At 42.8% G+C, this 26,681-nt stretch overlaps 1 protein-coding gene across 11 annotated transcripts in view; it reads left to right on the top strand.

The window, feature by feature from the left end:
* The window catches only part of LOC128339464 (protein unc-80 homolog), a 254,333-nt gene that overhangs the window by 183,029 nt on the left and 44,623 nt on the right, over positions 1 to 26,681 (top strand). For all 11 annotated transcript variants that reach the window (XM_053283443.1, XM_053283442.1, XM_053283439.1 and 8 more), the window contains 11 exons: positions 86 to 224; positions 3,405 to 3,501; positions 4,269 to 4,439; positions 5,208 to 5,300; positions 6,538 to 6,573; positions 6,866 to 7,084; positions 12,714 to 12,914; positions 18,888 to 19,011; positions 22,821 to 22,946; positions 25,400 to 25,523; positions 26,377 to 26,583. In XM_053283443.1, the coding sequence (XP_053139418.1) occupies positions 86 to 224; positions 3,405 to 3,501; positions 4,269 to 4,439; positions 5,208 to 5,300; positions 6,538 to 6,573; positions 6,866 to 7,084; positions 12,714 to 12,914; positions 18,888 to 19,011; positions 22,821 to 22,946; positions 25,400 to 25,523; positions 26,377 to 26,583 (1,537 nt within the window). The remainder of the gene's footprint in view (positions 1 to 85; positions 225 to 3,404; positions 3,502 to 4,268; positions 4,440 to 5,207; positions 5,301 to 6,537; positions 6,574 to 6,865; positions 7,085 to 12,713; positions 12,915 to 18,887; positions 19,012 to 22,820; positions 22,947 to 25,399; positions 25,524 to 26,376; positions 26,584 to 26,681) is intronic.

The following is a 26,681-nucleotide window of genomic DNA, read 5'->3' as shown; positions in this document are numbered from 1 at the left end:
AGATTACATACGTTTTGGGCTGTATACAAATATGTTAAATAAAATAAATAAATAAATAACTTTGCTTTTTAAAATAAATATGCAGGATGCTACAAACAATGGACCAAGCAAGGGAGTATCGGCTCAATACCTATTTGACTTGCTGCAATCCTTAGAAGGAGATACTGCAGACAATCTGGACATTTTAGAATTGGTGAAAGCAGAAAAGCCTCTAAAATCTTTAGGTATTTTCAAAGCTTCTTTTAATTATCGTATTCTGTTGGGAGTGGGCACATCTTTGCAGCCTTTTTGGGGGGAATATTTCACTTTCAACTCTGTATTCAGATTGAAAATTTATAAAGTGGTCCTGATGTTCATGGCATTTTGTCTACAGACATGGAATAAATCAAAAGTACTTGTTTTGCCCTTATTCAGTAGAAGGGGTCATTGTCTTATTCATGGAAATAATAAGCTCCTAAAGAAGCTAGTTTAGGATTTTAGCCCTTTATGTAATATGTATGGTTCTCGCTAAAAATTACTCTAGCTTACTACATGGTTCTTGGCATAGGGGTTGCCAACATTTCATTGCTAGAATGAGGGACACAAGTTTGAGGGGGCTGGCGGGGGGTGGGGCAGGAGGTGTATGCAGTGGTAATCAAGAGCCTGAGTATCATTGACATATATGTAATTGAATTATATGCTATTGAATAATGCCAGCATTGTTATTATTTAGAACATATTCAAGTTATACCACTTTTCAACCAAAAACATCTCAAAATAAGAAGCTGCTCACCCCGCCACCAAAATGAGGGGACAAATCCTGTCCCTATAGGGACCAACATTTCACCCCTGAAATGAGGGACGTCCTGCATAATGAGGGACAGTTGACAACCCTATAAACTGGAATGTGTTCTTGTACTTTAGTACTTTAGATAAAGTTTAAGACCCCGATGTGAGTATCACTAATTCCCAATTGTGCCATTGTCATACTTCATAAAAGTTGGAGCTACAGTCAATCTAGCATATAATTAGATATACTTAAGCCAATTATTTTCACTGGCTGACATTCTGACTAGTGAAGCACAGGTGCAACAGGAGAAACACCAGTGCTTCTAAAAAATCCAACTAACTCAGCTACACTGCTGTCTCAGCGGTAGGAACATATTTCGACAACCTCCCCTTTTCCAGAAAGTTTTCTGTGCCACCCAAAAATATATCCCTGAGGGTCGTGCAGCCGTCAAGGACACATTGGGTGACACAGAGAGCTTCTGAGGGAAGATATGGTTGTTGAAATTTCCCCATTCACCGGCACTGGAGTAACACTAGCAATAGCAATAGCAATAGCAATAGCAATAGCACTTACATTTATATACCGCTCTATAGCCGGAGCTCTCTAAGCGGTTTACAATGATTTAGCATATTGCCCCCAACATTCTGGGTACTCATATTACCGACCTCGGAAGGATGGAAGGCTGAGTCAACCTTGAGCCCCTGGTCAGGATCGACCTTGTAACCTTCTGGTTACAGGGCAGCAGTTTTACCACTGCGCCACCAGGGGCTCTAGAATTCCACTAGTCTGGAATTCATCAGAAGCACTGATCCTTCACCAGTGCTCCTCCCACCAGAGAAGAGATTGCACCAGTGCTTCATTAGCCAGTAATGCCTTGTCAGCCAGTGATGCCTTAGATTTCAATCCTATGCACACTTACTTGGGAGAAAGCCCAAGTGAGGTTGAACTCAGTGGCTCACATCCCAACTACTAAAGCATCCATGCTTCAAGCAGCTGCAGGGGTGCAATGAGAGCCTGTGCACTGCTCTGTTGTGTTCTGAAATATCCGCACAATTACACAAGAGTGCTAATGTTTGGGGGCACTCTCCTGTGCTCTGGAGGCGCTCTAGAAGCTGAAACATGCCCCTGCTTTAAGAGACATGTTTCCACTTCCATATAGCACTTCTGGAGCGTGGGAGAGTAATATTAGCGTGCCAGTGCTCTTGGACAATTGCACTCATTCAGAATGCAACAGAGCACTGCATGGGTTCTCACTGCATTTCCTCAATGGCTTGAAGCATGGACGCTTTGGTAGTCTGGATGTTAGCCAATGGAACCTATTCCCAAGGGAGCAAAGATAGGACAACACTGTACTCTGTGCTGGATTATGGTTTGTTTGGGCCTTTTATTAAAATACAGAAATGGGAGTTCAGGTCCTTTATATATTCTCTCCAACGTTTATATTTCCAGTCCACGACTTCAGATGCTACAGTATTTGTGAAGCCCAATTTGGCATGCAGTCCTCAGGGACAGATTTTCAAGAAGCACAGTGGGCTTCAAAAGGAAGGGGAGCGTGTTGGAAATTGCCCTGCCTCTACCCTTGTGCAATGACACACAGTTTTAGTCTGAGTGTTAGCCACTGTGTTGCACCAGTGCTAGTGTGGAAGTCAGCTGAAGAAAGAAGGAGGAGGACTTTAGCACATGGGGTCTTGGAACAGGAGTGGCTGTGCATTATTAGCAGGAAGGAAATCGGCACGTGACGTGAGGGAGGATTGCAGGGCTAAGAATTGTGATGCAGGAGGCTTGCTACATCAACAATCTAGATCCTGACTGGGCTGCTTACTTTTAAGAGTTTCAAAGAAAGGACTTTTTTCCTGTTGGGTGTTCTAATGTCACTGCAGTGTTATGACATGGCAGTACTAAGGAGATGCAGAGGACCAAAGAGACTGGGAAGGAGGGGGTGAGGATGGGAGCAGAATTTGATTAACTGATTTGCACTAGGCTTCTAGTGGCTTATGTATTTAGATTAGATGTCCAATCGATCTCTGAAGCTCAGGATAAGTCTGGTTTTCTCTAGTGCCACCATCCTTATAACCATTCTATTACTGTATATAGATTGGGAACTGAGACTAAAAGATAGTTGCTTGCCCAAGACAATATGGAGGATGGGTGCCTAAGCCCAACAGGATTAAAGGGTATTTAAGAGAGCGCCGCCTTCTTCGTGAACCCTGCTGCCTGTTAAGATCATTGGGAGAAGTCCGGTTGCTGTTAGCACTGGCTCATTTGCTGGTGAGCCCAAACCAGGCCTTCTCTAGGGTTGTCCCAGGGCTCTGAACACACTCCCAAATGGAATCAGAACCTCCCCACCTCTGATTGATTTTAAGCAACTCTTGAAAATGTGTCTATTTTATCAGGCTTTTAGTTTATAATGTTTTAAAGATATATTGATGGTTATTTTTATTTGTTTTACATGATTTAAGGTTTTAATTGTGGTGCTTTTTTGGTAAACTGCCCAGATATTGTATATGGGGCGGTATATAAATGTGATAAATAAATAATCTATTAAATGGACTGCACCTAATCGGTTGAACAGCTCTTGTGTTTTCCACCCCCATTTCCACATAGTCTGTATCCTGGTTTTTTCCCCCCATTTCAGATTTCTGCTATGGTAATGAAGACCTGACATTTTCAATCAGTGAGGCTATCAAGTTGTGTGTAACAGTGGTGGCATATGCCCCTGAATCATTCAGAAGGTAACATTTATTTGTCTGGTCTTGTTCGGTCTCTCTATACATTTGCTGCATGGCCCTCAGGGCCAAATTTTTGGTGACATGGAGGCTTCCTGGGAAGAGGAGGTTGTAAAAAAAAAAAAAGTCAACATTTTTTCCTTCTTGGAGGAACCAGTGCAGTTAGTCTGGAAGTGCTGTTAGCCTGCTCCTCTCACTCCTTGCTCTGGATGTCAGCCACTGTATAGAACCCAGTGCTCATTTGGCTTTCACAGTAGCTGGAGATGCATTACTGAACCAAAGGGAAGTCTTCTGCTTCATCATAAGAAAAAAAAAAAGTTCTTATATTCATTCCCACCTGTAAATCTGGGAAACTGAAAGACAAGATTATGGGCAGAGTTCTTTTCTAGTCCATAAAATATATTTCAGAGCAGACATTCCCTTTCTGCCTCTTCCCCTGATGCTTTGGACAGGCTGTCCACCTTCTAAAAAAGTAAACATATCTAAGCAGAGTGCAGGCTTATTTTATTCAACATTTGTTTGGTGGTGTATTGTTGCTTTTTTTTAAACATTGTTTTTAAAACTTGAAACGAGGAGGAAGTGGCCTCATGATTGTCACAAGATTCACCCAAGCACACCTAAGGACAATCTCTTTAGCTGCAAACAGAGGAATGAGCTTCCCCTGCATTCAGTTTGGGTGAGAAAGTTGCACATATGTCCCAAACGCTAAAATCGTATGTGCTTAGATGCACCCTCACTTTGATTTCATGCTCACTTGGTGCATATTGCTTCAGTCTACAGATGCTGATGGTCCTTGAAGCCCTGGTTCCCTGTTATCTGCAGAAGCTTAAGAGGCAAACCTCCCAAGTGGAGACAGTGACAGCTGCTCGAGAAGAGATTGCTGCTACTGCTGCTCTTGCTACCTCCTTGCAAGCTCTCTTGTACAGTGTAGAGGTTCTTACTAGGTATGCTCCTACTATGAGAATATGACTTCAGAACAGGGATAGCATCAGAAGTTCGCATCCTTGGGTAGATGCGAAAAGGCCCCAGGCCCTCAGGAGGGCCTGTTGCTGATCTCTGGTCCCCCTTACCCATAGCCTTTATTGCAATCAAAAACTCTAGGCTGTGAGAGTTGTTCTGTCATCACCACTTCTCTCCTATCCCATCCCCTGTAATTACAAGGACCTCTGGGGGACAGCTCCCATTTGTAGATGGGGGCAGTGCCTTGGGGAAACAGCAATATAACATCATCATTACCTGCTCAAATCACACCAATGCCCCCCCACCAGTAAGCACATCACAATCTTGAGGGGGGCAGACTGATAGGAGGGTCCCCACAGAGGGCACTTTGTGAGGGTCCCCTCAAATGTGGAGCTGACTTTGCCTCAGAAAAAAGCAAGAGAAAACAAGAATGTGACATAGTTCTTGTTCCTGCCCGTGATAAAAACTACCATTTGTGCATTAAGTTAAAATGAGGACTAATTTGAACTATCATCTGAGAATTCAATTCAACAAACCTTACATTTGAATTGAATTGAAACATATTTGAAGTTTGTTTCCCCATTTCAAAATGTGACTCCCAGCATCTGAATATGAAACTTGGAGGTGGGGGGCTCAAAAACAAATTCTGGGCTTGCCTGCAGGTGATAAATATTTACATTTCAGTGGCAAATCCAGCTTTTGCCAGAAGAATTTGAGTGTCGTGAAATTGAGTTTTCTTTTTCATGGAATAGGCCAATGACTGCCCCACAGATGAGTCGGTGTGATCAAGGCCATAAAGGAGCCACCACTGCTAACCATACCATGTCATCTGGGACAAATACCAGGTAATCCAGGGGCACTTATTTTTACTTAATGGTTCTCTTTAATTTTGTGGACTTCTTTGAACAAGGAGATGCCTACATTTTTGAAATGGCTGCTTTTAAATTGGCTGTTCCACCTTTAGTAGAGGTAATAGGCCACTGGTAAAACAGAAGAGCTCTGCTGAATGAGATTAAAGGTCTATCTAGTCCAGCATCCTGTTTTCAACTGTGGCCCAACAGATGCTTCCAAGGAAGTCCATAAGCAGGATGTGAAGCAACAGTTCCCCTCCAAGGCCCTCCACTGAATGTGGACCTGCCTCTCCCCAATGTTCAGAGGTACCCTGACTCTAAACATGGAGGTTCCATTTAACTCTTATGGCTAATACAGATTTTTCCATCATGAATTTCTCTCACCCTCTTTGAAAACCATCTTTGCCAGTGACCATCCCCACATCTTGTAAAGCTAGGTCTCTTCTGTGTTTTCTAAAGTAGTACTTCCTTTTATCATCCTGAATCTACTGCCTCTCCATTTCATGGGGCAATCCAAGGGTGTTGCAAGGTTGGAGTGGGCCCAGAGACAAGATTTTAAAATGGGCCCCTCGCTGATATACACAAACACGCTTCACAATATGTAGTGCACTCACACTCACATCCCCATTATGAATACGGTGACTATCTAGTTCACATTGAATCTAGTTTTTTTATTCCCTGCTACTGCCGATCTCCAAGAGACTCAACATAAGTCATAGGGGGTGCAACACAGGTGGGTGGGGAGTCATGTGGTGTGCCTCTGGGGGCCCCTCGAGGCATGTCCCCACCCTCACTCACTTGCTATTTATAGTGACAGAAAGAAACAAGACAAGCAAGCAACAAGCAGGGCCATCAGCATCTATGATCTTGGGTCTAGTTTTTGAAATTTTATTTATTTATTTATTTATTTATTTTTACGTTTCTATACCGCTCTTCCTCCAAGGAGCCCAGAGCAGTGTACATTGTTATGTTTATCCTCACAACAACCCTGTGAGGTAGATAAGACTGAGAGATGAGTGACTGGCCCAGAGTCACCCAGTGACTTTCATGGCTGTGTGGGGATTTGAACTCAGATCTCCCTGGTCCTAATCCAACACTCTAACCACCACACCACACTGGCTCTCACTCCTGCACCACCAGTAGAACAATTTGGGGAGAGTATCAGCTGAAGTGGCCCAAAGTGTATTTCAAGTCCTAGATAATTGTCCCTATTTTCTCTCTGTCTTTCTAGGTACCCAGAGCAAGGAGCCAAGCTGCACTTTATCAGGTATTGTGAGATTTGCGCCCAGTCTTCCTAGCATTTTTGATGAATTCCTCCAAGGTGCAACCCCTCTTTTCAGGTTCCACTTTCAATAATTGATACAAGGGATGCTGTAACAAGGGAAACCAGCAAACTGTATTTTTAGCAGGGTGTTCCACGTAACAGTTATTCTGACTCATAACACTAGGCTGCTTGTTTTTCTTCCAGAAGAGAGGGGTTCGTTACCATCTCTTCACTTACCAAAACATTTTCTCTACCTCCACTTTCACGTTCTGTATCTTTCCTCTTTTATTTTCAGGGAAAACCTTCATTTGCTGGAGGAAGGCCAAGGTCTCCAGCGAGAGGAGCTAGATGAACGCATTGCTAGAGAGGAATTCAGGCGACCTCGTGAGTCCCTGTTGAATATCTGCACTGAGTTCTATAAGCACTGTGGCCCCAGGCTGAAGATTTTGCAGAACCTGGCTGGAGAGCCCAGAGTGACTTCCTTAGAGCTGCTGGATGTTAAGTCTCATATGAGGTATTCCGCTTATTTTAAGAATATGTCTGGGCATCTATAAATGTGTAGTCTGCACCAAACTGTAGACATAAAACAGGTATACAAACAGGTATAGAACAGGTGGTAAAACTGCCGCCCTGTAACCAGAAGGTTACAAGTTCGATCCTGACCAAGGGGCTCAAGGTTGACTCAGCCTTCCATCCTTCCGAGGTCGGTAAAATGAGTACCCAGAATGTTGGGGGCAATATGCTAAATCATTGTAAACCGCTTAGAGAGCTCCGGCTATAGAGCGGTATATAAATGTAAGTGCTATTGCTATACGTCCCAGAAGTTTTAAGGATGACTTTGACTGATGCCTGGAACAGGATTCTTTCTCTTCTGAATTCTCTCTGGATGCTCTTAGTATCCACCAGAATGAAAAAGCAACATTATCTAAGGTGTCCAAAGTTTGTGTTGGACCCCGCTGCCCACGCACCCACACAATTGACACGGTGGCAAGACAAGTGGCAATGGGGGCGGGTGGGGGGAGAAAGCTGGGCTGCCAGGTATCCCACAGTGCACCATGTGAGGAGTGCAGTGCGTTGGGGAAGCTCCACACTGCCTGGCCATTTCTTCCCCCAGGCTCTATGATGAAGACGACTGCTGGCAGCCCAGCAATGCACACAAACAGTCAGTGAGGTCGGAGGTGTGCACTTGAACTCCTGCTACCTCCTTTTCCAGCCTGGGTTTAAGATCAGCACTACCCGGGGGAGGAGCGACGCGATTGGGAGCAATCCCGGGGCTTCTCGCGACTAGCCCTACCTGGGTTTGCCCTGCCCTGCCCTACCCAGGTGGGGCTGATCCTAAGAACAACCTCATTGTGTGGCAAAGGTCCTTAATATTTTCTCTATAATGCTTCTCTATATTTAGGACTCGTGCAAGTCTCAGGAAATCCATATACACTTGTAACTCTTTTGTTATGAGGGTTGAGAGTGTTAACTCTTCAGGAGGCACCTGTATTTTGGGGGAAATCACATTTTCTCAGCACTCAGGCTGCAAATGGTGATTGTTGGGCATTTGCACTGGATAATGGTTGGATTACATCCATTAGACCACTGGTGCCAAGAAACACAGTCTTCCTTCCATGCAATGTTTGTGGTTTTTAAAATTTATTTTTAATGCTATTATTTTTCATTTATTTAGTTCTATATAGGGCTGCACAAGCCCTTTATTGGGTATGTTTTCACATATTCCATAACACAGTCATGCAAGAAATATTCTGACGTGACCAACTCAGTTAGGGCTGCCAAGTGTCAAAACAAAAAACCATGCCTATGTAGCATTAATAGAATGTATTTATTAGACACAACAAAGTGAAAATGTAATACCAGTGGAAGCATTCACAACAGCTTTAATCCTTCAGACTGTGGCCACTCTCTGATCTGGAGTCTGGAAGCCTGTAAGTCGGGGAGGAACTGGCTGCACACAGGCTTCCTCCTTCTCATGAAGGTCAGCCATGGCAGCCAATCGGAGAAAGAAGAGAGGGAGGAGTTTCCTACTCTCAACTCTGGTTTCAAACAGCAACAGCCTTTGGATGACATGCCACTGCTTTCTAACCAGAGGTTTCAGCAGTAAAACTGAAGAGCAACCGAAACCTTGGGCCGCCTTTCTCACGGAACCGCAGGTTCCACATTCAGACAACCACAAACCCAAACCTCTGGCAGGGGTATCTCTGGTTTGGCGTGATGTTCGAAGGCAACCTCTGTATCTATCTGCATTAAAACTATCATCCATGTTTTGGATATTGGATATGGGGAGGGTATCAGTAATTTTAGAGGGAGAGAGTCCTTGGTTTTATTACTTTAGAGCGGGGTTCTTAAACTTTCTGATACTGTGACCCCCCTAAAATAATATAAATATCTACATAACCCCCCACATCCACCTGATGACTAAAGCTACTGGCTGACTTCCTGATTAATGAAGTATAGACCAGAAGCATGTTGCTGAGGGTCAAGCCACGGGTTTCCAGTCTAGCAGAGCACTCTCAGAGTGTAGGCAAGCACTGAAAAGTATTTGCACTCCTGCCTGGGAGCGGCACAGTACCCATGCTTTGAAAGCACAGCAGACCACCCCAGAGGTTAGTGCAACTGTTGTGCCTGCCCTTGGCGTTGTGAGCAGTGGAGGAGCCAAGTAGTTATTGCCTTCTGTCTCCTTCTGACTCCCATTGTCCCTGACCCCCTCCATATCTTGGGCATTGCAAGTAAGGCCCCTGCCTTCCCAACAGGCAAGGACCTTGATTCTCCTGATTCCTGACCCCCTTTTAAGTTGTTTGGGACCCTCTGGGGAGTCCCAACCCCTAGTTTGAGAACCCCCACCCTAGAGCACTATTCTGAACATTGAATGTTCCAAACATTGTTGGATCCTGCAAGAGTTGTGGATATATAATAGTTGTTTTTACATCTAGGAGTAAGATGCATATAATATAGCAGGATATAATGACCTGGGTGTCAATGTGTTGCTCTTCCCTTTGGGGGAAGCTCCCTGCAGGAGCTTTTAAGTTTCATTGGTTTTTTGGCGATAGATTATAGATGAGGTTCAAAGTAGATAAACTCTCTTGATTTGCAATGTGTGGATTTGTTTCATAGTGACATTTTTACTGGTCTTGTGGTAGCAAGCATGACTTGTCTCCTTAGCTAAGCAGGGTCCACCCTGGTTGCATATGAATGGGAAACTACATGTGAGCACTGTAAGATATTCCCCTTAGGGAATGGAGCTGCTCTGGGAAGAGTATCTAGCTTCCAAGTTCCCTCCCTGGCATCTCCAAGATAGGGCTGACAGAGATTCCTGCCTGCATCCTTGGAGAAGCTGCTTCCAGTCTGTGTAGGCAATACATGGTCTGACTCAGTATGTGGCAGCTTCCTATGTTCATAATTTGGTGATATGGTACTCTTTTCTATTCCATATATACTTTTCTTCACTTATGGATATGATTTGTGGTCAGCTAAGATTTCTCTAGTTGATCTAGTATTACACATGGCATGGCAGTAGAAACACGGCTCTCTTTCTATTCTAGGGTACTTCCAAATGGAGGAGGTCTTTTTGTGGGCACTTGTAAACAAAGGCAAGAGCTGCTAGCTGGAGTAATTCTTAGGCATCCACACCTAAGCAGTTCTTGTGGTAGTTCTTTCCACCTTTTGTTTTTGTTGTCCACATGGGAGTGGGCATTGCAGGTTGTGTTCTGCCCCCTAAGATGATTTCTGTGTACATGTGTAGAGAGCCAAGGTGTGCGCATGTGCACACGTCCGTGTCTGTTTACACTGTAGCTCTCTTCCAGTACACTACTTCCAGAGATCCAGACCCCCATGCATTTCTGTTCACTCTTCTGCTTTACTGGAGTTCCTGAGAACGAACACACACACACACACACACACACACACACACACACACACCCCTCTGTTTCTTTAATATCCAGGTTTTTGATGAATTGCTGCTCATAAGTAATTGATTTTGTCCACATATCCAATGTGTCACAGAAAAGGCTGAAATTACTACTGCATTTTTTCCTGCTGCCAAAGCAAAACAGCTATGGGGAAGAACATTGCCTTGACAAATAATGTGAACACATTTATAAACTGCTTTCTTGCTACTTGGTTCTGCCTCTATCTGCCACAAACCAAAGCTGGTGAAGCAGTCACAGATTAGGTCTTTTATATTCCTCTGTTCCGTTAGGTCTGACATCATGAATGGTGTATAAACCAGATCAGTCTGAAAATATATTTATATATTTAGCATCTTCTGATTTGTGCACAGAGACTGAAGCAGCCTTTCTAGCACCTACCAAATCTTATGAAGTCTCATCTATGTGTACAATATAAAGAGTATTCTAGAACATTTCCTATCAGGTCACTGCCTGGTGGGAAATGTGTACACGAGCCTCCTTTTGAATGCACTATATTGCTGCAATGGTCATAGCAAGACCAAGAATATGGTCCAAGGATTTCTCTGGCAGCTTTTAGGGACCTCTTGATAAAAGTGTATAAAAGGGGGAAATTGGGACTGTATTTTATTAATACAGAATTTATTTATTTAGCTCTTACACCTCCATAAATATAGAATGAAATAACATTTGCCTTGTCAGTTTCCAGCATTTAGTAGCCTCTAACTCAGCAGTTCCTATTCTTGTGCATAAAAGGAAAATATAGATAGTGAAAAGTTGTGAACTTTGTTGGCCATCTGCAGAGTTTTACTGTGATGTTATCAATATTATTCCTTAGGAATATGAAATTGGAAAGCAGGATTAGTGCTGACACAGCTGAAATTACCCGGACTGAGTCTCTTCACACAAATAACTTCTCATGTGGAGCAGCATTCACGCTCGCATGGTTCCGTTTTTAAGCAGCTACTACACTAGCATTGTAATGTGTAAATCAAGCCAAAAAATTTGCTTTAAGATTAGAGAAGATATTTTAATGGATGAGTGCTTCCCTTTGAGTTTTGCTCAAAATTAGAAACTGAAATTGGGGGAAAGGGCGTTTAAATGTTAAATCTGGGATTTTAAGAACACGACATTCTAGAACAATATTTTGACACGTAGAAACAAGAGGTCCACAGTAGGTTCTCTATTGTAAAAGCAAAGAACAGTGTGAAGGCAGATGTCTAAATTGTTCTCACTTGATATATCCAAAATCCTTATTCATGGTTTATTGTTAATGCTACAGTAATCTTTTCTAGAATCAAAATTAGATGCCTTGAGAAGTTAAAAAAAACTAAACATGCTTTCATGCTTTAAAGAAAGCAAAGAAATGGTTGAGAAACAAATTTAAATGTAAGAATGGACATTCCACCATATTTTTTTTTACTGTAGGGCTCTTTCTGTTCTTCTTTCTGTCTCTCTGTTCCGCAAAGCTGGGCACTGCTAGACAGGCAATAGGTAAAAGTGTTCACAATTAGTAGCATTACAGAATAATCTGTATCTGTATCTGTGATCACTACCACAGAAAAACTATACGCTTCCTTCAATTTTAATGGCAGAAGAACAGTAAAAGATAGTAATTTGTAGTTTCTACAAAATAAAGATCTAGCTCTTGCCTTGTAATACTCAGAACATTTCTGGAAATCGGAGATAAAGTCTCGATGATATTTGAAGTTGTAGCTGCTACATGTTGGTGAACAGAAGAAGCAGTTGGAGAAGGATGGCAGGAAAGCACCAGAACTACATAAAGTTTGATTTATAGCACCCTGCTTTTAAACTTTAGATGCAATCCTATGGTATATAATAAAGAAAATGAGAAATCAGTCTGGCTTGGTAGTGTGCCACCAGCTCAAATTTACCATATCATTAGTATTAATGCAGCGTGGTCAAATATATATAAGCACCGTAGACCATATATCAGATTCTTCTGTCGGTCTCTGCATAAACATAGCCATCTGTATATATTAATTTTTTTTGGTATGTCAGTCTTTTTATAGAAAAATATTTAAATAGGCGTCCCGGAAGAAATTAACAATGCCTTCATGTTGTAACTCAAGAGTGTTGAAGGTTGTGTTTTTTAATCACAAAGCATTCTGTTAAATGGGGCGCTCTCTTTTGCTTAGCAGTAGACATAACTTTCTGCAGAGGAGCTCGCTTTGCAGAATCTCAGACTTCCCTCTTAACAAGCAATAATTTTAGGTTGGCAGAAATTGCACATTCCCTTCTGAAGCTGGCACCTTACGACACCCAGACGATGGAGAGCCGTGGGCTCCGGCGATACATCATGGAGATGCTGCCTATCACTGACTGGACAGCCGAAGCAGTGAGGCCTGCCCTTATCCTCATCCTAAAGAGATTGGATCGTATGTTCAATAAAATTCACAAGATGCCTACTTTGAGGTGAGCAGGTATGACGGAAACCTTTGGGGGTCCGCTTCTGATGTTGCAAGCCTTGAAGGAAGGGTATGTCATTTTATTGACAGTGTTTTGCTGCACTGAACTCTTACAGCAAAAAAGAAAAAAAATGTATTTCTCCTATTGGTGTTTGTGCACATAGCCACATTTCTTGACACCGATAGAGGAAATGCATCTTTTATGAAGAACCACAAGGAAAATAGAATAAGAAGTATTCTCCTCAAAACAAGTATCCAGAATTAAATGTGTCACGCTAAAAAAAATAGTATCCAGGAGCGATAGTTTTTGTTGTTCTTCTTATTCCTATAATCATATGAAAGTATCCCAAGTTAATTTAGGTATTACTGTATGCATATGTAAATATGCTTAAATATAATAGGGTTTCCATTTTGTTGTCAGCCTGTCTGCAGCAATAGAGGAATTAAAATACACCTCTCCATATCGAAGATTAAAAAGGTGCAAGGAGTGTAATCCTGTTGGAGATCTTATTCTACATGGTCAGAGAAAACTGAAGTTGTTTCGGAGATTCCTGAGTCAGTGTTTTCCTGCACCATTAATCTTTGTTTACACAGGCATGGGATTCTAGAGCACATCAGCTTTGTTCTGCTTCAGATTAATCACTCAACTGTGTAAAATCATTGAAGTTTGAAACTAGTTGTCCAAATAGTTGCTTAGATAAACAAGCTGAAATGGTGTGAAGAGAACATAGGAAGGAGACATTGGTCTAATTCAGATGTCACAAGGAACCATGATTTGGTTGTGGTTCCTGTCATGACATTGAGTCTTGAGTTTGTGCTCCCTGTTCCTCTTGGTGTGTGAGATGAGGAAGTTTTATTGAACTTCTGATCATGGTTTAGAACAAACTGGGATTTGCTGTGATGTCTGAACCCAGCAAATTCAGAAGTCTGTAAAAAGCCAGTTTATGAAACTAGGAATGAATCTCAGTTTCATATGCAAACGCTGGTTACAGTTGGATTTACTTTCCTCCACTTGCATGAGAAGGAGAAGAAGGAACATGCAAACCAGAGGCCCATGAATATTATACAGAACCAAGATGTTCCATGTAACATCTGAATGGTTCACTAATATACTTCCCAAAAGATGAATCTGATGAAGTGGGATCTGGTTCATGAGAGCTTATGCCACCAATATAATTGTTCGTCTTAAAGGAACAAAGATGTTTTCCAGAAAGTGTAATTCTTTTGAATCTAGGTTAATGCTGTATACATTTTGATCTAATAGTTTCCCAGTGAATATTTATGTGTGTGCAAGACTGTCCTCCATTTTCCCCATGAAAAAGTATCCTTCCCCCTCATGTCTTTGCCTGTGATGAGAATGTGTTCTTCTGTTTCTTTATGTTCTTTCCCCCCTTCAAATCTTGCCTGCCCCCCCACCATTTTCTTATTCTCCTAAGAGAATCCTAAGGTCTTTGATGACTAAAATCCTCCCCTCACTTCGAGAAATCCTTGCTGTCTGATGAGTGTTTTCAATTGCACCTTTAGAAAGTTCACTAATCAGAATCACTCCTTCTGGACCCAGAAACATTGGCTAAGATGAGGATAACAACGTGTGTGTGCAGTGACGCTGCACACACACTCCAGAGGAGAAACAATTTTCATTGATCTCCCCTTCCCTCTGTAGCTGGTTGTGGCTCCCAGAAATATGTCTCTGAGTGTTACACAGACATCAGGGACATATTTCCGGAAGTCACAGCTGGTTACAGAGGAGAAGGGAGATCAACAAAAGTGGTCTCTCCTCTGAAGTGCACACAGCATTGCTACATGTGGTCTTCATTGGCCTGGATGTTGGCCATTAAGTAGCTACACTTAAAGTCTGTTCTCACAACACGAGCTGCTTAGATTACCCCAGCTGCTCAGGCTTGGGTAGCCCACCATTTCTATGCAGCTTTTTACCAAGGTAGAATGAACCAACAGTTCATTCTCCCTCAGCAGGCGATTGTCTGTGTGATAGCCACTGGGTATCTAGGCATCCATTTTGGGAAGTGTGCCGGGTCGAAGGAGTGGCCACAGTGAGTGGAGTGGCTGCTCTGCTGAGAGCAACTCCTCCGTCGCTGGCACAAGGCATATTGGGATGCGGGAGGACTTCCTCCTCCCAATCCCAGCTCAGGACTCTGCTATGACGCTGCTCATGAGGGTGTGCACTGTGGTGGAGCCTGAGATGGCTGCCACTCGTTTGTGGGGGAAGGCAGGCAAGCTTCTGCCTTCTCACCAGCCCTCCTGGCTAGGCCATCTGAATGACCACTTAGTTTCCCTAACTCATCCTATTTCTGTAAATGTCTTGTTTCAAGTTGGCAAAAAACCCGACTGTCAAGCAGAAGTGCAGGAAAAGATCCAGCTCATGACTCCATCTAAAGGAGTGTGATCACACTATTTGTATTTACTTTTTAAAAATGTGTTTTACATTCTCAAACAATGACAGCCGTTTTCAACACATTAAAAAGGCATTCTCATTCACAAAAAATACAGTAAATATACAGTAAAAGCCATCAATAAACTGTAAATATTGAAGTCACAGGCATTCAGACATAATAGTAAACTATGGTTTGTCATTATGAGTATGAGCAGCAGTGAGCCTCAGGCTCTCAGGGCAGGCTCCCTACTCCCTTTCCCCATTTCTTCGCACACAGGGGGAGATTAGAAGGTTTTGTTTTTACTTTATGGCAAACCATAGTTTGCTGTTGCATCTGGATGCTGTCAGCACTATTGCAAACAATAGCTTGCCGTGCTCAGATGCAAAGACAAAATGTGGTTCTCCCTACCTGGCAGCAGCCAGTGGTCCAGACTCTGGGGTGATCTCCACTCCATCAGGAAGCAGGATTTCTTAATGAAGAAAATGGTATGTTGAAGAAGAAGAAGTAGTAGAAGTTAGAAGAAGAAGAAGAAGAAGAAGAAGAAGAAGAAGAAGAAGAAGAAGACGACAGGAGCTGTGTGGGTCCGTCCCTAGCTCCTGAATACGCAGGAATACTCAAGCTAACTTGGCTGCCAGTCTTGCCTCCTCCCCATCCTCTCATTTTTGTGAAGAGAAGGCAGAAGCAGGAGGAGTAGATTGTTGCTATGTGCTCGACCTCCCAGCCCTTGCCTAAGCATTTGGGATTCTTTCAGCTGCTGGTCTGGTCTCCCCACTCTTTAATGGTGGGGTTTGCTTCTCCCTCCTGAAATATTTAGGGCCCCTGGCCTAGTGACCTTTTTTTGTCTTTCCCTATCAGCCCCAGGTGCTCCTGTAGATGTGAGGCTTCAGTGGTCTTTGTTCTTCTTGGCTTAACAGGTGCTTTCCAAGCCCTCTTTGCACTCCTCTTTGCTGTAGTGAGCACCTCATGCTGTCTCTCTTTGTCACTCACAGCAGCTTCTCCCCTCAGGGGTGTGAGGTGTAAATTGCTGCCAATTGCATGGAGAAGCCATAACAGCAGTCATCTCTGTGAGTGTTAATTTCCCTTAGGTTCAGTTCTTGAGCACTGAAACTCTCTATAGCCTTGTTCAAAAATCACAGTGAAGCCAAATGCTCATCTCTGGAGATCTACCTTCCCAGATCTTTGGGTTCTTCATCTTGCAAGCATCTGGATGTGGTGATGGCGTCTTACATGACTGAATTCCTGCAGAGCTGTGGGGACTTCTAGAGGCTTTAAATCTGCCAACATCATTTTCAAGTCATGAACTTGGGAGGGAACTAATCTCCTGGTGATGAGAACCAGTATTGCAATATATAACTATCTGGTAACCATGCATTGCATCCCCAGACCCCAATGAAGACAGGACATGCTTGGTTGGAGTAAATTAGGGCCACTTTATTAATGTACAGTGAATAGGACTTGCAACGAGGTACCTAACTAACCAGAGTGCTGATTCTCCTTCCGTGTGGGGGTGCCTCCTAGTGAGGGCTGTCCCACACCAGGGCAAAGGGCCAGGTACTGATTTGGTCAGGTGCCATATCCTGACCTCCTCTCACCACAAGGCTTTACCCTGCTGAGGCGGGGGACAGCCTGACCCACCCCCAACTCAAGCAAGACTGCCCAGAATGGAGGCGGCTGGGCCCAATCGGCCCGCCTCCTTCCCCTGATTGGCCGGTCCTGACCAAGTGGAGGGGGACCCAAGATGGTGGTTGCTGTGCCTGCTTCGGTGACAGGGGCACAACCCTGCCCCCTGCCTCATTGTGCGAGCGCAGCGGTGGGAAATGGCATTCTGTTCTTGTCACCAGAGATGAAAGAGCAGTTTGTTACATGGCAACTGACTCACATTCTCCTGCCATTCAATGTTGCCTCTAAAATTCAGTCGTTTACCAAAATCTGCTGCGCTAGAAAGTTTTTTGTTTTCATGCATTACAGCAATGAACATACCATATTGTCACAGTAATCGAATTCTTTTGCATTCAGCCATCCACATTGTGACCACGGTAGATGCTACAATGCAGTGTGAACTTGCTCGAAGACACATATGCAGCAAGTCAGTGCTTTTACAGTCTTAAGCACTGCAGATCCCATGCTGCTATCTGACTGTATATGTGCCATGTGAAACAAAATGCACATGTCCCTTAATGAATCTGCTGAATCAATGTGGACCCCAACGTTCTAGAAAAAAATCTGTTCCCTGGTTCTGGATGGGCAAAACATGTAGTGGATTTTCCTAAAGAGATTTAAAGCAGTAGTAGGCTGATAGTTCTGAATAAATGTTTTTGAGAAAATACTGTTTTAAATGTCTGGAGGAGAATAACCAAAGTATATTCATCACTAAGTCAGTTTGCCTATCAGTCCTTGATGAGGTGACTAGAAACACTGGAAAATTACATTAGGCATTGCTGAATAGCAAAAGTGATTAGGAATCCACTTTACTGCTGTACAAATATGGCCATGTGGATCAACTCTTAGTCGCGTTCAGTAGTGTAGTTGCAAATTCAGAAGTGCAGGCACTCTCCATGATAGCCCCCATGGTGTGCCCACCCCAACAGCCAGAGAAGCTGAGAAGTGCCAGCACTCTGTCTCTGCATATTCCCCCTCCACTAGACCCCTGGTAGTGTTATCATGGGCCTTTGGTTCCAAGGCTCTCAGTTCAATGGCAAATCCTATCAAAATGCAGTTAGCTCAGCAAAATACAAAGTCAGGTGCAAAAGGTTGTTATTATTTGCACACACTCAGATCAGTTTGATAGGCAATCTCTGAAGTTCAACGGATTAGCTTAATCAACATTGCCAAGAGGGAAAAATACAGGAAGTTTTTTACACAGGGCTTTTAAAGCCCTTTAGCTTGCATCTCCTCTGGAATGGAGGGTGCGCGTTAACATATCAGGCAGATTTACCCCAAAGTCCCTGCGAGCTATTGGGGAGCACTTCACACACAATTCGGGTTTTTCACTGTGCGTTAGAGCACAGCTTGATTTATATCCGGGGTAAAAAAAAATCCACTTTTTGCATCAGGTTTGGGGGATAACTTTGAGTTCGCATAAAGCCTCGCAGAAAACTCGCAGTAAACCCTGCTGTGTGGAGAACTCCCAAGCGAGTCATGCTACCAAAGGAGGACACATCTTAGAATATTCTGTTTAATAGCAGAGCATTCTGGTATAAAGGCTATTTGTAGGTGTCCTATGTTTGCCTTGCCAGGTCTTTTCATTTCAAAAATGAAACTAGAAACTGAAACATGTCCTCCTTATACACACCCTTTCTTGCCTTTCTCACTCCTCTTTTTGCTGTTGGTCTGAGTATTTTTGTATCATCAGTTGAACATGGTGGTTGAGCCTCTTCGCTGCGGCCCGGTTTCTTCTGCAATGTCTTCTGTGCCTCTCTGCTTTCTCAGTAGCATGGGTAAGATGCTTACACTGTAACGTAGATTGTGCCATCTGCGATGTCCTCCTTTGTCTTAAGCTTTCCTTGGCATTCCTTTGTCTCAGTCACCTTGTTGCAGGGTTTCCGGTGGGGCAAAAAACCCTAATGCCACCTACTGTTGTGTTCCAGGCGACAGGTTGAATGGGAGCCTGCCAGCAGTTTGATTGAAGGGGTTTGTTTGACACTTCAGAGGCAGCCAGTCATATCCTTCCTGCCTCATCTTAGGTCACTGATCAATGTCTGTGTCAATCTGGTGAGTAACCAACATTGTAATCTCCTGCACAACTGCTAGACTTCCTCTCTGCTGTAGAAACTCCCTTGTTTTGAATATTTAGTCCATGCCTGTATGCTACCTGACACATACAAATAGGTTCCTCAAGAGATACTAGAAACAGTAGAGTACATTTTCAAAGTGGTGCATGGGGAGAGAACAGGAGAGAAGCCTGTAGTCTAGTGACTGGTTTTTGCTACTTTCCACGCACCACTTTGAAGATCCACTCCTGTGTGTTGCGCCGAGAGTTGAGGGCTGCAAGTTGGAGAGTGGGGTGGTGGATACTGCACACACCTGGCAGAACTAGAAGGAGCGGGGGAAGCTGGAGACGTATTCAGTCTCAAGTTGTGGAAAGAAAACAATTTTTACTGCCCTGCAAAAAGGCATCAATTGACTAACTCGGGGAATTACCCGAGTAAATTTGTTTGCCATTTGTAATGTCCGTCGTCTAAAGTAGTTTGGGGTTTTCTTGTGCAATGTTCAGATCCTTCTGTTCCTTAACAATACAGTGTTGCTGTGTGGTTTGTATCTCTTTTCAAAGAGCTAAATGGAACAACTTCACTTGATGAAGCAACTGGCACACATAGAACTTGTAGAACCATTCCCTGCTTTGGCAATGACAGACCATTCCATTTCAGATTTAGATCATTGCAACATAGGCCTGATTATTCTTTTTGTTTGGTTTTCAAATTGAACAACCCAGGTAGTGCAATCTAACAGCATGTACCGATTCTTGTGAGTTAAGGAATTCATGCAAATCCATAGAAGACTGGACTTCTGCAAGCATACATAATGTAAAATCTGGTAAATGAAGGATAATCAGGGTTGTTGTGAGGAGAAACTTAAGTATTTAGTTGGGCTCCTTGGAGGAAGAGCAGAACATAAAATGAAATAAATAAAATAAATCTTCCAGATACTTAGAAAATATTTATATATAACTTGAAATTGAAGTGATTGGCATTGGTCAGTGACTTATAGTATAGTTAGAAACATATCACTTATATATGTCAACTAAGTATGGTAAGCTCCAGAAAGTGGTGTTAGCATTTAACTGACACCATAAAGCAAATAAGTTATCATCTTTACAATACACACTAAACTTACAGAACTCACTGCTCATCTGGAACACTGTATCCATTTCTAGGTGCCATACTTTAAGAAGAATGTAGATCAATTGGAACTGGTTTAAAGGAGGGTAATGAAAATGGTAAAGAGTCTAGAACAAATCCTGTGAGGAAAGATTTAGGGTGGATATGTTTAGCCTGGTGAAGAGAAGACTGAGGGAAGAGATGATAGCACTCTTCGAATATCAGAAGAGCTGCTACCCAAAATACTGCAAAGACTTGTGTTCTTCTGCCCCAGAGAGGACTACATCTAATGGGCTTAAGTTACAAGAGAGTTGTTGCACATTAGGACAGACTCCCTACTGGTATGAACAGTGACAGCAGAACCAATTACCAGGGCATGGTGGGTTCTCTCTCACAGGAGGTCTTCAAGCAGAGATTGGACAGCTGTCTGTTGGGGAGGTTCTAGTTCTGGATTTCCTGCACCCGCCAGGGGGTTAATGGACTACAAACCCCCCTCCAGCTATATGATTCTATGTGATTTGCTTAGATAACTTCGGAAAGAACTTGACAAATTGACAGTAGTTAGGTCTGTCAACAGCTATGAGGCATGATAGCTAAATGGAACCTCCATGTTTACAGGCAGTATACTACTCAATACCAGTTGCTGTTGGACAAACAATAAGAAAGGGCTGTTGCCTTCCTGGCTCTTTTGTGTGCTTCCAGAAGCATCTTGTTGGTCACTGACAGAGAAAGGGTGGTATACTAGATGGAGCTTTGGTCTGATCTAGGAGGGTTCTTTGTTTGGTAAGTTCAAAACGGCATGAAAGTATGGGTGTGCACGAGCCGGTTTGGTGCCACGGGGAGGGGAGGGAGCGGTGAGTGGGAACTTTAAAAAAAGAGGAGAGCAGGTCCTTACCTGCTTTCTACCACCACATGCAGCTTCTTGTCGAGATGGCGCTGCCCCAAAGACGGCACCGGCACGCACATGGCATCCGCGCATGTGCGGGCGCCATTCGCATGGTCAGCATGGTGCTGATGCCATGCATGGGTCTTTGGGGCAGTGCCATCTCAGCAGGAAGCTGCATGCGGTGGTAGAGAGCAGATAGGGACCTGATCACCTCTTTTTTTAAAGATCCTGCTCACTGCTCCCCTGTCTGTGGTACCAAACCACTTTGGACCTCACACAAACCAGTCCCTCGCCAAACCAGTGCACAGAACTTGGTTTGTGCACATTCCTACATGAAAGTAATTTGAGTCTGCTTAACTATATGGTGGGCCTCCCATTTCCCCAAGGGTAAGAAGTACTGTGTTTTACAGGGTGTTTCCTTAGGAAGAGAGAGCATTGAAGATTTGTGGTGTTTTTCTAATTGGTGTCCTACTATCTGTTTGCATACAAATATACAGGTTGAGCAGATGAGATGCAGATGCAAACACAGGCACTACTTATCCTCCAAGTAACACTAATTCAGCATCAAGTGAACAATTTGTTATGGGACAGCTAACAAATAAAGTTGTTGTTGTTGTTGTTGTTGTTGTTATTGTTATTATTATTATTATTATTATATCATTTTAGATATTATTAGTATAATAATATATTATTAGTTTTATTAGGTATTAAATAATATTTAGGTATTATTATTATTATTTTATTATTATTTATTTACACAGTCAGACAGGTGTTATTGACTGGTTTGTTTTATCCAGACATCGAGTCCTTCCCAAGGACCTGGGATGGCTGAATTTTATTGTCAATGTTGTTGCTGTTGTTATAGATATCATCGCAGAATATAGGCTGTTCCCAGTAAAGCTGCTTTTTGTAACTGGCTGATGGTGATTTCTGTGGCCCCTATGGTGTTGAGGTGCTCTTCAAGGTCTTTTGGAACTGCATTATTATTGTTGTTGTTGTTGTATTATAATACCTTTTCAAGCTAGATCTGTATTCCAGCCACTTCATTCCAGTTCATACTGCTAAGCTATTTTCCCCCCAACCTGCACCTTGGAAGGTAGGGTGAGGCACAAATCCCAGTAGCTTGGAGTAGCCACTGGACACCAACAGCTGATAATCAGAACTATATAGTTCACCGTCAATTGCCAAGGTATACAAAACCTTAGAGAGGGGGTCATTTTTCATAAACTGAGAGAATGCTGACAACATAATTAATTCCAAATCAAAACCTTTCAGAAGTAGATTTGAAACAGTTTGTCAGCCAATCCTATTTCAAATTTAATCTTAAAAATAATAGCATGTAATCATATGGGAGAGCCTGAACATTGTACCATACCCAGTCTCAGGACATTACCAAAAGATAAGAAAGAAGGGAGCAACTTAAATCAACTAGAAACCTGGTGATTTCAGTATATGTTTTCCATTGAGGACAGTAGCTACATGGCATACCCTCCAACCCCACCTATTCTACCAGTACAGTGCTGGTTATTCAGGGCTAGTACTGAGTACATTCGTAAATGTACTGGTTTTCCCTGTGCCTTCTGCCCAATCCCTCTGGCTAACCCTGTAGTAGTCCCTTTCCCCCCTACCTACCTCCTGCTAGAACCACTCCTTCCCCCTACTGGCCCCAGCTACCGCAAGCCACTGTGGAGGGCTCCAAACCCCAGAGCATCCCAGTCTTGCGCTATCTGAAGTGTGTACCTCATCAACATTGGAGGATATGGCATGGATGGAATTGCAGGAATCGGTCCTGGTGATGTGCTGTCTTTGTATTGCAGGTGATGGGAGTAGTGGGACCTTCCAGTGTGGCCGATGGATTACCCCTTCTTCATCTCAGCCCTTATCTCTCGCCACCTCTACCCTTCAGCACAGCTGTTGTCCGGCTTGTAGCATTGCAGATTCAGGTGTGACTGCCTTGCCTGTTCAACAGGCTTTGCTTATCATGTGGTTGAGACACCAACTCATCGGTGCTCTTTTGTCTTCTGCGAAAGCTGGGCAAAAACTGTGAGATAAAATGTAAACTTATCCACACACATGCTAAAGTTTGGCATCTCAACATTTAATGATTGTCCAGTTCTTCGGTGGGTGCCAGTTTAGCATAGGACCACTGAAGTTGCGGTGGGATTATGCAGGTTTAAGCCAACCGAAGAGCTGACACAAAAGATCATTTTGTGTTCTGCTTTAGAGTAAGAGAGGTGAAGCAATAGGACTTCTAAAGTTCATTAATATGCAAGCTTTGGAATTTCATAAAACTCAAGACTTTCTGAAATTACTAAAGGTATCTGCATTGATGATAAATGTTTTTTCTGTGCATATGAGGGTCTGCTATTTTTCTGTTCTGCATAAGTTCAAGCTTGGCGTGGCTTTCTACAAACAATATGATGAGAGGTTTCCTTATCAGTTCTGTATCTTAGGATTCCTAGAAGTTAATGGAAGGCATCCCTTTGATGACTTTGATGCATCAATTTTTGATGTTGAAGGACATCAGTATCAACCGAACCCTTCTTAAGGTAGCAGAAACCATATAAAGCGCAAATCCATAGATTCGGCCCCCCTCCCCATTCAAATACTAGCTGACATCCAGACCAAGGAAATGCCAGAGCAGTTAATGTGTTACAAGCGCTTGGGTGTCTGTGTGTATAATTTTCTTACCTTCAGAAGCTGACTGTGGCCTTTTAAACTATGTCTATGAGGGCCATGCAGACATATTTTCAGGGGTCACCGTTGACTTCAGGAAGAAGGGGAGAGAGATTAAAATTGCCTCACCCTTGAAGTGCATGCTGTGCATTTGCTTTGCTGGTGATTGTTTAGTCTGGATGTCAACCACTATCCTTTATTAACCAGAATATTTAAAATGTAGTAAAGCTGTGGAGTGGTTTATAGCTTGCATTGTGTTGCTGCTGTTTTGGAAAATGCAAGCTGTGTACTTAGATTTGTGGAGACTTGCACTTTTGGAGACTCTCTTGCACTTCTTAGTTGGTATCAAGTTAAGGCGATCTTGAAAAGTACTCAATTAATAAACACAGGTGCAAGATTTTGGCCCCCAGTTCCATCTTCCACCATTTCTATGTCTGTGATTGCATTGTGCAGGAATATTGAATATATAAATTACTGTTCATGTGGAATGATACAGACATTCAACAACAAATTGAATACACTGAAAGATATATTGCTCAGTGAGAGGAGGGAAAGCAAGCTTTTTCAGAGTTGTGAAGTTTTGTGATGACAAAGAGAGGGCATAAATAAATAATAAAGAATCAAAACACACATATTTAAAATGTAAATATGTGACTGAACAGAGTTGCCAATGGCTGTTACAGATATGCCACGTGTATCGATTGAGTATGAATTATGCTCTGAAAAAATTACATTAAATTGCTAAAAGTACATTAATACATATCAAACTTGAAAAAATAAGAACCATAATGATATCTACAAATTCCATAGAAATAGCTCCTTCAGTTTTAACAGGAAAAATATGTACCTTCACATAAACTTTTATCAATATACTCCTAGCAAATATTTTTGTATTTCTTCTAAAATTATATTATCATGTTGTTTTTTTAAAAAAACTTCATATGTGCATGTGTTTCAGATGAAGCTGGAAATGCTTATTGCCTCCAAAAAGAATCCCCCCCTCTACCAGTACCATTGAGTTTTAGAAATCTCTCAGGAATCATTGGTCTACATTTTAAGATTCCGATTGTTTTGAGGTTCATTTGTTTCACATGTAAATACTGAATAAATACAATTCATACCAAAGTATTGATGAGGCTGATTTGAACCTTCAAGTTACAGATCACTGGAGTTTCATGTTGTTTCTCTCACTGGTTCTAAGCTTTCTTCTGTTCAGAGTGGCAGGACATATTTCTGTTTTAATGATTGCTACTGTATTGTGAATTTTGGTGTTTATTTTAAGGCAGAATTTTAATCCTCAGGGTCAATAATATGGGGTACCTCCATATTTAAGTTTAGGAGAGATACAATTCATATTTAACTTGTAAAGGAATTTATCTTGTACTACCTTTCCAGTTATTTATTTCAGGTTTATATCTTATTTACATAGACATACACAGAGGTAGTTATCATTGCATTGTGTGCTGTCATGCAGGATCAAAAGAGATGTAACTGAGATCATACCTTGAGCATTTGGTCACTTGATTATGCTTCAATTAGAATGTGTGCCCTTGCATAGGTGTCATTCAAGTTGGTGAACTCCTCAAGAAATGGACCCAAGGCACTCCTGTAGGGTGCTCTGCAAACAAAGTGTTTGTGAAACTCTCTTCCTTTATAGTCACATTCCCCCTTATTATTTGCTGGTAAAATGACTTAATTCTTTCTTATTATCGCTGCACAGGCCTTGAAAGAAGATTTCCCCTTAAGCCACGTGATCTCCCCATTCACCAATCAGGAGAGAAGGGAAGGAATGCTTTTAAATCTACTGATTCCATTTGTGCTCACAGTAGGATCAGGAAGCAAAGGTCTGATTAACAGAAAGACTCTACTGTTTTCCCCTCCCCACTGCCGCTCCAAACCAGCAAATGTTTGTGCCTCCTTTCACCTCTGTTTTTCTTTTTATGAGTGGTCTTGCAATGATGTATTGTTAGTCGGGCCTGCTGGGATATACACAAGGAAATAGGTGTTGTGGTGTTCTTCTCTCATTTCAGCTGTGTTTTCTGAATTCACTCTTGGCACAGGAGCTCCCCTTTTGTGAGATCACAACAGTGACAGAGCATGCTGGACAAAGCAAAAAGTTACCCATGTGTAAGAAAGAATGGGAAACAAGAGAACCACATAACCTCCACCTAGGCTACTCTTCACCCAATTCCATGCCACCTCTGTGGTTCAAACTATACTTTTAACACTACAGTTCCTGCAATAAGGTTGCTTCTTTTCCTAAGGGCTCCTTCACATGTGTGACTTAACCCTGAACAAATGATTCCGCCAGGCAGTCTTGGCTCAGGGGAAATACTGCTTAGTCCTCAGCTAATCAGGTGTGGATGTACTATCCTTGGGGTCAGCCAGTCCAACCAGGATGTGGTGAGGGGGATTTTTTTCCTGGGAGTCATGGTTAAGAGCGATGTGTGAACAAGCCCCTAAGAGCCATAAGCAAAGAACAGTGTGGGTGTGGTGAGACAAAAGCAAATCGATGTGTGTTTGTGCCAAAATAACATTACCTTTTGCTTACAGGAGGGGAAGGTAGGGGAGCTGATCAAGTGTTACAAGAGGGAATGTGTATATTGCATCAGAGTGTGGTGCTAAAAATGGCACTGAACCTGGCACTGTAATTCAGGCCTGATCTGCTCTTTCTCCTTTCCTTTTGCTATCCCTCAGACAGCCCTTGGCTGGAGCAGCCTGAAGTCCTTCTGCTGCTCCAGACAGTTATTAATATTTTGCTGCCACCTCGTATAATCAGCACTTCCCGCAGTAAGAACTTCATGCTGGAGAGCTCTCCTGCCCACTGCTCCACCCCAGGGGATGCAGGAAAGGACCTGCGCAAGGAAGGACTAGCTGAGTCTACTAGTCAGGCAGCCTACCTAGGTGAGTGAGAGTTTCCACCTGGCAAAACTGGAACAGAAAGGGAAACACAGGAAGCGAAGTGCTATTTGGCATGCACATGTGTACATGCATGCGCACAC

This window comes from Hemicordylus capensis, chromosome 1 (genome assembly GCF_027244095.1).
Source record: "Hemicordylus capensis ecotype Gifberg chromosome 1, rHemCap1.1.pri, whole genome shotgun sequence".
NCBI lineage: Eukaryota > Metazoa > Chordata > Lepidosauria > Squamata > Cordylidae > Hemicordylus > Hemicordylus capensis.
The sequence above is the reverse complement of the archived record's forward strand: the minus strand, read 5'-3'. Positions and strand labels throughout refer to the sequence as shown.